The following is a 12238-nucleotide window of genomic DNA, read 5'->3' as shown; positions in this document are numbered from 1 at the left end:
CGAACACGGATCTGTAAGATATTTGGTTTGTTCCCCTACCTCTTGTTGTGCAAGGAAAAAGGAAGCGGACATTTCAGCAGGCAGCAGTTGAGCAATTGTATTGCTAAACCTTAGCCAGAACAGAAGTCGGCTGAAGACATCTTGACTTGATTGCTGACTTAGATCCTGATTGCAGCATTATTTGCTGAAGACACATAGTTGAGACGAAACATATTTTTTGCAGTTTGTTCCCCCTCCCTTTCAAGTCAAGTGCACTTTTTAGAGACACTTCAGGACCCCCTCCTCAAGTCCAAATGATGGACAAGTCCAAATGCATTATTCCTTGATCTGCTCTGGGGGAATGATGACCTTTCCTGTAACTGCAATGTTTATTTCCAACCTGATCACTAGTCTTTCCTGTTGGGCAGAAACACGCAAAGTGATATTTTAGGGTCACAGATGATCCCTAAAGGTTTTGAGTGCAATCCCCAGAAAGAGCCAGAGTTAATAACCAAGTTGTATTTGCTAATGCAATAAGAGGAGGAAATAACAGAATAACAATAGCACAATAACAAGGGACCTTGGAGTCTTCCAGTCCAGGGGTCCCCAACCTTTCAGATCCCAGGGACCACTAAATTCATAATTTTAAATTCCACGGACCACTAATATGGTCTGCCTAAAGACCAGCGGAGTAGGTGTGGCTAGGTGGTCATGTGACTGGGTGGGCATGGCCAACTCGATGTCACTCACATCAAGGGGTGCCTCGCCAGCCTCTATTCGCCCCTCCCCTCCCTCCTACTCCTCGCCTGCCCGCCCTGCTCCTTAGGATCCCAACAGGAAGCAGTTCTTGGAGCTAAGCAGCCAACTTGAGAAAGAGTTGGCAAAACAGCTCAGTTCAAATTGGATCTGATCGAGAAGGAGGCTCAGCAGAAGCACCTCACTGAGGACTACGAACATAGGCTTTCCAAACGGAGTGAAGACCTGCAGAAGTGCAAGGCCAGGTACTCCTCTGCCTGGAGGGTCAGTGGGCTGAGATGGTCAGCCAGTTCCAGGCCATGATGCAGTCCCACTGGAACGAGGCCCTCCGGCTCTTCACCACCAGTGACTCTTCCCTCCAGCGTTTGCCCAAAGTCCCACACCAGGAAGCTGAAGCAGACCCCAAGTCGGAATTTCTGCCCCCCTCCATTTGACCCACAGAAAAAGACCCCGAAGGGTTATCCATATCCATCCCAGGGGTCGTAGTTTGAGGACCCTGATTTAGTGCAATCTAAAAAATGCAAATAATGTTTCTGTGGACTACCAAAATTTTCTCATGGACCACCAGTTGGTGACTACTGTTCTAGTCTGACCTGCTACTCAAGCAGGAAACATTATACAATTCTGGATAAATGGCTGTCCAATCTCTTCTCAAAAGTGATGAAGCACCCACAACTTCTGGAGGCAGGTTTCACTGGTTAATTGTTCTCGCTCTCAGGAAATTCCTACTTGATCCTAAATTGATTCCCCCTTTGATTGCTGAATATATAACAAGAAGTTATGGTTGTGAAACCTGTCATTCTTTTATAAACCATGATTTATGGCTGAGTTTGTTGTTTGACTCCTGCTAATTTTTGCACAACAGTCCCTGTTTTAATTACAGTTTAGTTCAATATGTGCACCAGGTTATATCTGGTTTCGTGGATTTCATGTATTTGTTTTGGGGATTTATCTATTGGTTCAGGCCTGGCCGTTCAAACTAAGCAATAATCTGGTTTCTCTGGTTTCATTCAGTGACTCTATGAAGCCAGCCATTGCCGATGGGATGGGTAACTCCGGCCAGTTTTTCTTATTCAATAAACCACATAGCCACTAGCTCAAAATTACCCACAAAGTGTGCTTCCTGACTGGACTTGGCCATGGCTCTTCCTAATCATTGTGAAGCAACCCAACCACAACTTCACAATCAGATCAAAGGAAGTGTACAAAGCACGAAGGCAACGCCTTCCCTTCCCGTTGCCTCCAGTATAGGCTTCAGAGAAAGCTCTTAATCCCTGTGATAAACACAATGTTCACATTGCTAACATTTTTTACATTTTAGAGAACCAGTTTCTGGACATAAACTGGGCAAAGATTGGTTTTTTTTTTTTTTGCCTTGTCTAACAGAATAACAGAGTTGGAAGGGACCTTGGAGGTCTTCTAGTCCAACTCTCAGCTTGAGCATGTCACCCTATGTCATTCCAGACAAATGGCTCTCCAGTCTCTTCTTAAAAACTTCCAATGTTCGAGCATTCACAACAGAGGCGGTATTCAGCCAGTTCTGACAGTGTAGTTCGGAGAACCGGCAAATAGGTTGGCCCTGCCTCCCACTGATCTTCTTTTGTTGCCCTGACAGGAGAATGGAGATGAAAAGCAGGTTAGTGGGGTGTGGAGGGAATGGGGATTTTGCAGTATCCTTCCCCTGCCATGCCCACAAAGCCATACCACGCCCACAGAACTGGCAGTAAAAAAAAAATGAATCCCACCACTGATTCGCAACTTCTGGAGGCAAGCCGTTCCTCAGATTAATTCTTCTCTCTCCCAGGAAATGTCTCCTAGACCTAGGTTAGATCTCTCCTTAATAATTTTTCATCTGTTACTTCTTGTCCTGCCTTAGGTGCTTTGGAGAATAGGTGTCAACGTTCCAACTGACAAACTCAACCAAAGCAGGTACAATCAATTTCTTAGTGCAAAGCTTTTATTGAGTACATCATTTTAGCACTGATGAAGTCAAAACCAGATCTAGCTAATTCCCGTGCAAACCCACATAATCAAAGTATAGGATTCTTCCTCCCCCTATTAGAGCAGGTCACATTGTTCAATTGAGTCTCATTGTATTGTTAGGAGAAAAACTCTTTGGCTTTGGCAAACACCTGCCGAAGTGTCCATGGCTCTCACAGCTGTCTTCTTGATGTCGGGAGCCTACATTCCATCTCCCCCTCCCCTCCCCCCTGGTTCATTGACAAGCTGAGAAGCGATAATGATTTCAACAACAAAAGTGTACTTCAAAACTTGTCAATGGCCAGCTTGCTTAGCGTCGTTGTTGACCCTCTGTCTGTCTATGTAACAACCCTTCAAATATTGGAAGACTGCTCACATGTCACCTCTACTCCTACTTTTCATTAGACTAGACAACCCACTTCCTGTAACCATTCATTGTGTTTTAACATCCCGTTCTCTAATAATCTTTGTCGCACTTCTCTGCAAAATTGATTAAGGGGCTGGAAGCTAAAACATAAAACATCTAGGAGTGGCTAACCAAGAGGAAGTCCCATTTTGATTCAGTGGTCAGTTAAGGTCACAATGAATGATTAGCACTTGAGCAAGTACTCATAGCTGTGCTTCTTTCTTTATAATATTTTGGTAAGACTACTCTTAGAATACCACGCATATCCAGTTTTTGTCGCCACAATGTAATAAAGAATATTGCAGGAATTGGCTATGTCTAGTTTGATGAAAAGAAGGACTAGGGTTGACATGATAGCAGTGTTCCAATATTTGAGGGGTTGCCACAAAGAATAGGGAGTCAAGCTATTCTCCAAAGCACCTGAACGTAGGACAAGAAGCAATGGATGAAAACTAATCAAGGGGAGAACCAACCTGGAGTTAAGGGGGAAAAAATCTGACTCTGTTATTCTGTCTGGACTAAATTGAAAGAGCAACGATGAACTAATAAAAACAGTCAACATCTGTCAGACCACAACCTCTATCGATAGCAATCAGTAGCTATTTCGTACAATCTGAGCTAGCTGTAATGGGAGATAATTCAGAATAAATTCTGAATAAGTGCACCAGTGCACCCCCATTTATTTGTATTCATTTCCTGTGCTCTTATTCATGTTTATTCTTATTCCTTTTGTCTTGTATATGAGTGACAAAATAAATAAATAAAAATAATTAATAAAAATAATTAATAACCTAAAGGGGATGATACCAGAAATTCAGGTAGCCACAGGGTCAACCTGGAAAGCCTTAAGGTCTCCGTTAAGAACAACAAAGGCCAAAAATCAACTCCAGTGGTCATCATATCCTGTTTAAATTTTCTCCCAAATGAGACGACACTCTTCACATATTGCCTACTGCCAGAGCTGTTCTTTGCAAAATGTGCAGCCAGCTCACATTTCTCTTGTCCTCTTCCTTCCTCATTCCATATTATGCCAATGGTTCTACTTTCCTGATCTACAAAGCAAAATATACATCAGGAAAAAGAAAAAAAAGAAAGAAAACTTGCTTGACTGGTTAAAATAAATACCCTGAGCCCATGCAGCTTTGTTCTGCTTTTTATGGCATGAATGTTAAAGGAAATATGAACACAAAAGAAAGCATATATTTGAAAGTTTTGCTAGCGGCTTCCGATCACTGAATAAAGCTGAAGGTTTCACTGGTCTTTATTCTTCGGCTTTCAGAGATCGGTTGAGATGTGGGAACTCTCATACTGTCTCTGAAAATTCAAATGCTGCTGTTAGTTGTGAAGTCGTGTCCAACCCATCGCGACCCCATGGACAATGTTCCTCCAGGTCTTCCTGTCCTCTACTATCCTCTGGAGGCCATTTAAGCTCATGCCAACTGGAACCTCAAAGGGGAAACTGGCAGGAAATCAGAAGCCACTGCTGCTTCCACTGCTTTTTTGCCTATCCTTGGTCATTCTGTTGTTCTGTTTAGGTTCATCTCTGAAATGATGAGCCAACGAGGCACAGTTGTCCAATTGTTATTGGTTGCAAAGTCATATCTGCCCCATCATGACTCCATGGACAACATTCCTCCAGGCCTTCCTGTCCTCTACCATCCTCTGGAGTCCGTTTAAGCTCACGCAGACTGCTTCGGTGACTCCATCCAGCCACCTCATTCTCTGCCGTCCCCTTCTTCTTTTGCCCTCCATCTTTCCCAGCATCAGGCTCTTCTCCAGTGACTCCTTCCTTCTCATTAGGTGGCCAAAGTATTTGAGTTTCACATCTTCAGGATCTGGCCTTCTGAAGAGCAGTCAGGGTTGATCTTCTCTAGGACTCACCGGTTTGGTTGCCTTGCAGTCCAAGGGATTTGCAGGAGTCTTCTCCAGCACCAGACTTGAAAGGCCTCCATTCTGTGGCACTCAGCCTTCCTTATGGTCCAACTTATGGACGTTTCAAGAAGTGAAAAGTCTTCAAAGAAAAAACAGAAAGTCCAGTTGCCTCTTAAAAAAGCAACTTTGGGACTACAATCAGCATAGATACATGACAGTTGCCAATTTTGATCATGTGGCTGTGGGATGCTGGGATGGTTATAAGCATGAAGACCAATTGTGAGTCCCTATTTTCAGTGCCATTGTTCAGTGCACCTGACCGGAACTGGATGGGTGGAACTGCCAGCATGGCAGCAGGAGATTGGACCATGTGATGGGCTTGTGGGTGTGGGAGCAAGATCTTGAACTTTCAACTGGGTGGGGAAAACCGGGAAGCTTTCAGATTCGGGTTTTCCCAGATGTGCCAACATGGCTCTCTTCATAAATTGGAACTTTGAGCAATACTTTGCCTTGGACTTTTGGATATTTACTTTTGGAATTTACTTTTGGATATTTGGAACCCTGACATTGTGCATCTTAGTCTAGTCCATCGGCTCTGCAGCTCAATGTGTAGGTTTTGCTTAATACCTGAAAAGAATCAACTGATTGAATTCTCACATTAAATGACTTCATTAGCAATGGCCATAATTTCCATTCAAGTCCATCTCCAGATGTGCCAGGTCTTTGGCTCCTCTTGCCTCCCTTCAATTTCTGGAAATCGAAATCTAGCACATCTGGAGGATACCAGATTAAAGAGGCAGCAATATTTGTCAATATAAAGAATTTTTATGTATGTAATGATAAGCCCAGCAGAAAAGGACAGTTTCCTCCGGAAGGAAGATGTAGATCGGTGGTGGGTTACAGGCAGTACGCCCCAGTACGGGTGTATCGGAGCCTGCCCGGAGCACTGGATACCGTTCTGATACGGTGGTCCATGGTGCTCCGGAAGGCGCATGAACCTGCCTGAGATCCTTACTGTGTTTTAAAGCTGTTGGTGCTTCCGCGCACGGCACGTACAGTGCCTGCGTGACGCTCCACCGAGCAGCTGGAGTGTTGCGGAGGGTTGCAGAAGCGTCGTTTGCAGCTACAATGCATGCGTGCAGATCTTAGCAACGTTTTCACTGTTTCAATTTCACCCTGCAATTCAACCATTGCAAGCAAAGGGAGAAAGAGAAGAAAAGACCAAACAAGAAGGAGTAACCCAAATTTAGACTGTTGCATTAATAGCTGCCCATTGAAAAGTAAGAGCAACTGTTGAACCAGGGGAAGGGAAAGGGAAAAGGAGAGGAAACTTAGCAAGCTAGCTCTTCCCAACAAAACATCAAAGAATTCATATTTTTGTTTATTTGATTAGGGGAACACTAAATTGGAAGTAAATATTTTAATGCGTAAATGTTTCAGTCAGGTTCATTCCAAGAATTCTTAGCATTAGTGACATTGAACAAAGGAACAAAATCTCAAGTACTGATCCAGGAATATCTGGCAGGGAAGGGGACGGGGGAAATCAAGAGGCAGGTCGCAAAGCACATTAAAAAGAGACAAGACTTTCTATACACAATCGTAGACCTCATTGTGATTTTTTTTTTTTGACCGAAGACTTCCCTGCAGAAATCCAGTAGGATTGCCAACTGGAATCCAGAAACTGGATGGCTAAGGTGGCGACACCCATGCCAATTTTGGGGTACAACACTGGCATTTTCCTCCCTGCAGCACAGACACAGCCTTTTGGTGGCCTCCAAGCATGGTGGAGTTACAAAAACAGCTTAACGATTTCCCAAAGTTTCTCTTGAAGATGAAAACACGGAAGCCTGTGAATGCAGCTTACGTTCCAATTTAAGGCAATTCTGCCCAAGTGAAAAGACAATAGCCATAGCACGTAAGACTTACATACCGCTTCATAGTGCTTTATCGCTGTCTCTAAGCGGTTTACAGAGTCAGCCTATTGCCCCCAACAATCTGGGTCCTCATTTCACCGACCTTGGAAGGAGGGAAGGCTGAGTCAACCTTGAGCCAGTTGAGATTGAACCAGGGGTGAAATTCAGCAGGTTCTGACAGGTTCTGGAGAACGGAAATGTTGAGTAGTTCAGAGAACCGGCAAATACTACCTCTGGCTGGGCCCAGTGGGGTGAGGATGGAGATTTTGCAGTATCCTTCCCCTGCCACGCCCACCAAGCCACACCCACAGAACCGGTAGTAAAAAAAAAATGAATTTCACCGCTGGATTGAACTCCACATTGTTGGCAGTGTTTGCCCGCAGTACCTCGTTCCTAACCAATGCGCCACCAGAGCTCTTGCAAACAAAGAGACAAACAAAGGAATGGATTTTACTCTCCGAAGATGAGTTTCACTGGCAAAAAGAAGTGGTAATATTTACACTCTTGGATTTAGTCAAGAAAATGCCAAACATTTTATATCAAAAGACCTGAATCTTCCCCTCCCACCAAAGTTACTTTCCCTAACTTCTAATATTTAGCCCTTATTTTCCTAGCATCGATCAGTACCAGCTGCTATAGGAGATCTAGCTTCTGTTAAGTAGCCAGGATGTAGAGAGAGAAAAAACAGTCACAAGTAACTACAGTGCTTAGCGTTGGCACTGCAAGGCTTTTGTTCCTCTTAATGTTCAAAGAAGCCAAGTCCAGGTCTTAAGATGGGTACCATTCAGATGCTCACTGGAAGAAGCAATGAAGGAAATGACTAACGAATGCCATTCCGATCAACCCTGGTCTTTTTACAGATGGCCCACTCCTTCCGTGATTCCATCCTCACATCACGAGGAAAGCAGCCAACAGATGTCTTCTCCTGCTCTGCAGCAATTATTCCCGTCTCTGCTCCATCCTTCAAACGACCTGATTTTCGGTGTGCAAAAAATAAAATAAAAAAAAATCAAGCTAACGAAGGAACCAATCCATGCCTCTTCCTCTTCACACTTTGGATTGCCTCTCATCTGTCCATTCCTGTTTCGTATTTTGCAGAGCTTGAGTTCTTTGCTCGTCTACCTGAACGTAGTCCACGCGTTGTTCTTCAGAGAGGAAAGGTTTCTGCAGAAAGAAGGCAATAAAACGTAAATACAAGGATCTAGGAAGATGCTAAGGTTACATCACTTATCCTCTTATCAGGCAGGAAAGCCTGGATTCCCACATGAAGGTCCAATTAAATGGATTTATTATTACTCGTGCCTATGTATAGGGATCTTCTCAACTAATAGCTAGCAATTAAATGGATTTATTATTACTCGTGCCTATGTATAGGGATCTTCTCAACTAATAGCTAGCACCTGCTTGGAATTAAATACAGGTCAAAGGAGTTTAGTTTAGTTTAGTTTAGTTTAGTTTAGTTTAGTTTAGCTTACCTTACTTAGCTTATTGTCATTGCACATCGTACAATACAATTCAATGCCATCTTCAGTGTATATTATATATAAAAAAATAAAACAAAAGCACTCATCCTTCACATGCTATATAATTGAAATTCAAAACCCCTGCGATCGCATTAATATTGCACTATACTATAGAATTCAATACAGTTACTGCTCTGGGATAGAAGCTGTTTTTCAGTCTATTTGTCCATGTTTTTATTATCCTGTACTGTCTGTCAGATGGTAATAGTTTAAAAAAAAGGATGCCCAGGATGAGAGGGATCTTTAAGGATGTTTTGAACTTTCTTAAGGTAGCGGGAGCTACAAAGCTCTTCCAAAGAGGGGAGAGGGCAACCAGTGATCCTCTAGGCAATAATGTTGACCCTCTGGAGCGCCGTCCTATCTGACACTGTGCAATTGGCAAACCATGCACAGGTGCAGTAAGTTAAAATACTCCCTATGGTGCAGAGGAAGAAGGTCACCAGCAGTTTTTTAAATTTAAGGGAGGTTGGACTTTGTTTGTGGCTACACAGGGACTCTAGGCTGATTCCTCTTTTAACTAAGTTCTGCCACCCATTCTCCTACATCTCTCCTCTTTCACACCCTTAGTGGCTTTTCCCTCCCAGCTTGAAGATGAGGAGGACAACAATTGAAAAGAAGAACAATCACATTTCAACTTGTCCCGATTCGTCACCTTATCCCTCAGTCCAGAACAAATCAAGGGAATCCGTGAACTGGGGATTTGTGGAAAACATCTGGCTTTAGACGATAGAAAATGTAATCCCCCACATATGTGCTTTGATGGGTCAAGGTCAGAGCGAATTTCAACTCTAGAGAATTTTATCTAAAATATGCTCCGTTCTGGGTGCGTAAACCAAATAGAAAGCTAGCCACTTCCTCGTGTGGAAATTACTATTAGGATGGGAGAAATTTATTCCTGCTTTCTATAATTTTTATGTTTTTTTAATGGACAATTAATTTTCTTATCATTTCCCAACCCATTTTGAATTATTTCTGTTTAGAAGTCTGCATTTACATTTTCAATGGATACACTGAAACCCCTCGCACATATGTGCTAGTCGTTCCCGACTCTAGGGGGCGGTGCTCATCTCAGTTTCGAAGCTTGACTGGTTCAAATAGTGGTTCCTATTTTTCTACTTGCATTTTTTACGTGCTTTCGAACTGCTAGGTTGGCAGAAGCTGGGACAAAAAACGGGAGCTCACTCTGTTACGCGGCACTAGGGATTCGAACCGCCACACTGCTGACCTTTCTGATCGACAAGCTCAGCATCTTAGCCTCTGAGCCACCACGTACCTTAATGCATACATGCACGCACCCAAAAATCATGCATATTTTGCATGCAATCTGTCCCAACATACATTAATGGATTTGGGAAGCACTTCAAGCCAACATGTATTTTCTTTATTTCACAAAATGCATTTAGGAGAATTCTACTGCAACCTTCAGAGAGAATTGGGTTTTTAATTCTTGAACTGGTCGATGGTTATGAACCAGTTCAAGAATTAGAGGAGGACCAGACAAAAGTTTCCCTTACTCCCTCCTGATATCCTACTTACCTTCTGTACAGGAGATGGAGAAGCAGAATTAAAATCCAGTGCTAAGTAGTCAAGGTTAAACTTCTTTGGCGATTGGAAATCGCCATTATATGGAGATGTTGCTTGCTGGTGCTCCTAATAACAACAACGACAACAACATCAAAAAATTAAATTCATTAAAAGAAGCAAAGATCATATAATGGACTTTACAGCAGTAAAGAATAGGTAAAGGTAAAGGTTCCCCTTTCACGAGTGTGCTAGTCGTTCCCGACTCTAGGGGGAGGTGCTCATCTCTGTTTCAAAGCCTAAGAGCCAGCGCTGTGTGAAGACGTCTCCATGGTCATGTGGCCGGCATGACTCAATGGCGAAGGCGCAAGAAACCCTGTTCCCTTCCCACCAAAGGTGGTTCCTATTTTTCTACTTGCATTTCTTACGTGCTTTTGAACTGCTAGATTGGGAGAAGCTGGGACAAGTAACGGGAGCTCACTCCGTTACACGGCACTAGGGATTCGAACCGCCAAACTGCTGACCTTTCTGATCGACAGGGCTCAGCATCTTAGCCCCTGAGCCACCGCGTCCCATATAAAGATTAATAAATACATAAATAGTATAGTGTCCCGTGCTTCATTTTATGGCTGTTTGTTTTGTGCTGGAAGGCCCCTGATCTGAAGCCTATCTCCAGAAAGGCTGATGATGCTCTATGCAACCATGTTCTTAGTTACCACGTTGAATTTGAAGGGATAGATCTGATCTTTAAAAAAAAAAAGAGTGGGGGGATCTATTTTTGCCCTCCCAAATGCCCGGGTGCATCTCTGCCTGATCTTTGTGATCATTTGGACCACGGCCACCTACGCCTGTGTGCACAACAGAGGTCTGTGAAACAGGAAAAAAGCTTCCCTTATCGCTGTGTCAATTAAGCCTTGTGTTTTTCCACGGAATTTCTTCAGTAGGGCAAAGGGGCAGCCTCATCCCCGCTTATTTTTATTTATTTTAAAAAAACGGCCCTCTCTGAGCGGTTCCGTTCGAGTCGTTTGTCAAAAGGCGAGCAGAGAAGAGCTGTATGAAAATAATTACCATTTGAATGTAACTTCCTTCCTCTTCTCCGGAAACTGAAGCAGCAAATGCCCTCGCTGAATTAATGCAGTCTCTTTCTGGGGAGATAAAGCTTGTTCGATTGCTAGAAGGTGGGGGTGGGGGGGGAAGGAAGGGACATCACCGAAAAGCAAAAGAAAGAAAGACAAGAGGTCAGGGATGATTTTCGCCAGATGCCTTGAAATCCAGCCAAACCCTGACACTGTCCTGGCAGGGAACAAGCAATCCAGAGCCCAGGAATTTGCATGAGCTACAAAAAAAAGGGAACCATCTCATCAAGATGATCTCTGTGTATTATTTGTTCCCTGCTTTTGAATTTGACAATACGTAAAAATCGCACAGCAGTATAGGAAACCATCATACAAGCATAGACTTGTCCACTAATGTCCAAGGGATAGTAGACATCTTGTCCATGGGCAGCATCTGCAGGGGATGCTTGCCTTGCCTTGTATGGCTAGTAAGATTTTTGGGATGGAGATAATTTAATCACAAAGGAAGGTGGAGGATACGGGTCCCAGCCGGCCTGGCCTGTTAATTTTATCCAATTTTTAAAATGTTAGTGTTACATTAACTCGATTTGTTTCTTGGATTCTTTCTAATTTTCTTTTAAGTTTTGTAATATGTGTTTTTTTAATTGAAAATTTTTAATAAATTTTACAATTATCACCCCCCTTACCCTGCCCTCTTCCCACCCTCCCTCCCCCCGACTTCCCAGAGCAAAATACAGGCTATAAACATTTAACAACCATACGCTAACATGAGCTAACTAATTTTAACATGTTACTATTCTTGTGCTTTAACTCCCCCTTTATTAAACTAACTTTGAATAAATTGTAACATACTTTATGCCTTCATTCATAAGCTAACTGAAATTTTTTAGTCCAGTATTTGTTTTGAATATAGTCAATCCAACTTCTCCAATCCAATCTTGTACTTCTCATCTGAGTGATCCTTCAGATACGCTGAAATTTTGGCCACCTCTGCTAAGTTTACTACTTTTAACGTCCATTCTTGGATAGTGGGCAACTCTTCCTTCTTCCAGTATTGCGCCACCAACAATCTTGCTGCTGTCGTTAGGTTCAAGATCAGATTGGTCTCTATAACAGTACAGTCTGAAACTATGCCTAACAAAAACAACTGGGGTGTAATATGTGTTTTTTAATGCTGTACGCCGCCCTGAGTCCTTTGGGAGAAGGGCGGCA

At 43.1% G+C, this 12238-nt stretch overlaps 2 protein-coding genes across 3 annotated transcripts in view; one reads left to right on the top strand and one right to left on the bottom strand.

Annotated features, from left to right (window-relative positions):
* RAB39B (RAB39B, member RAS oncogene family) overlaps positions 1 to 12238 on the top strand; it is a 404112-nt gene that overhangs the window by 90106 nt on the left and 301768 nt on the right. The gene's annotated exons all lie outside the window — the stretch shown is intronic.
* The window catches only part of GAB3 (GRB2 associated binding protein 3), a 100607-nt gene continuing 94728 nt past the window's right edge, over positions 6360 to 12238 (bottom strand). For both annotated transcript variants that reach the window (XM_081963934.1, XM_081963935.1), the window contains exons 8-10: positions 11019 to 11121; positions 9966 to 10079; positions 6360 to 8070 (exon numbers count right to left, since the gene is read on the bottom strand). In XM_081963934.1, coding sequence (XP_081820060.1) covers positions 7954 to 8070; positions 9966 to 10079; positions 11019 to 11121 — 334 coding nt within the window. In that variant the 3' untranslated portion in view covers positions 6360 to 7953. The remainder of the gene's footprint in view (positions 8071 to 9965; positions 10080 to 11018; positions 11122 to 12238) is intronic.

Source organism: Natrix helvetica, assembly GCF_964273705.1.
Source record: "Natrix helvetica genome assembly, chromosome: 11".
Classification (NCBI taxonomy): Eukaryota; Metazoa; Chordata; class Lepidosauria; order Squamata; family Natricidae; genus Natrix; species Natrix helvetica.
Note: the sequence above shows the minus strand (reverse complement) of the source record. Positions and strands in the feature narration are given on the sequence as shown.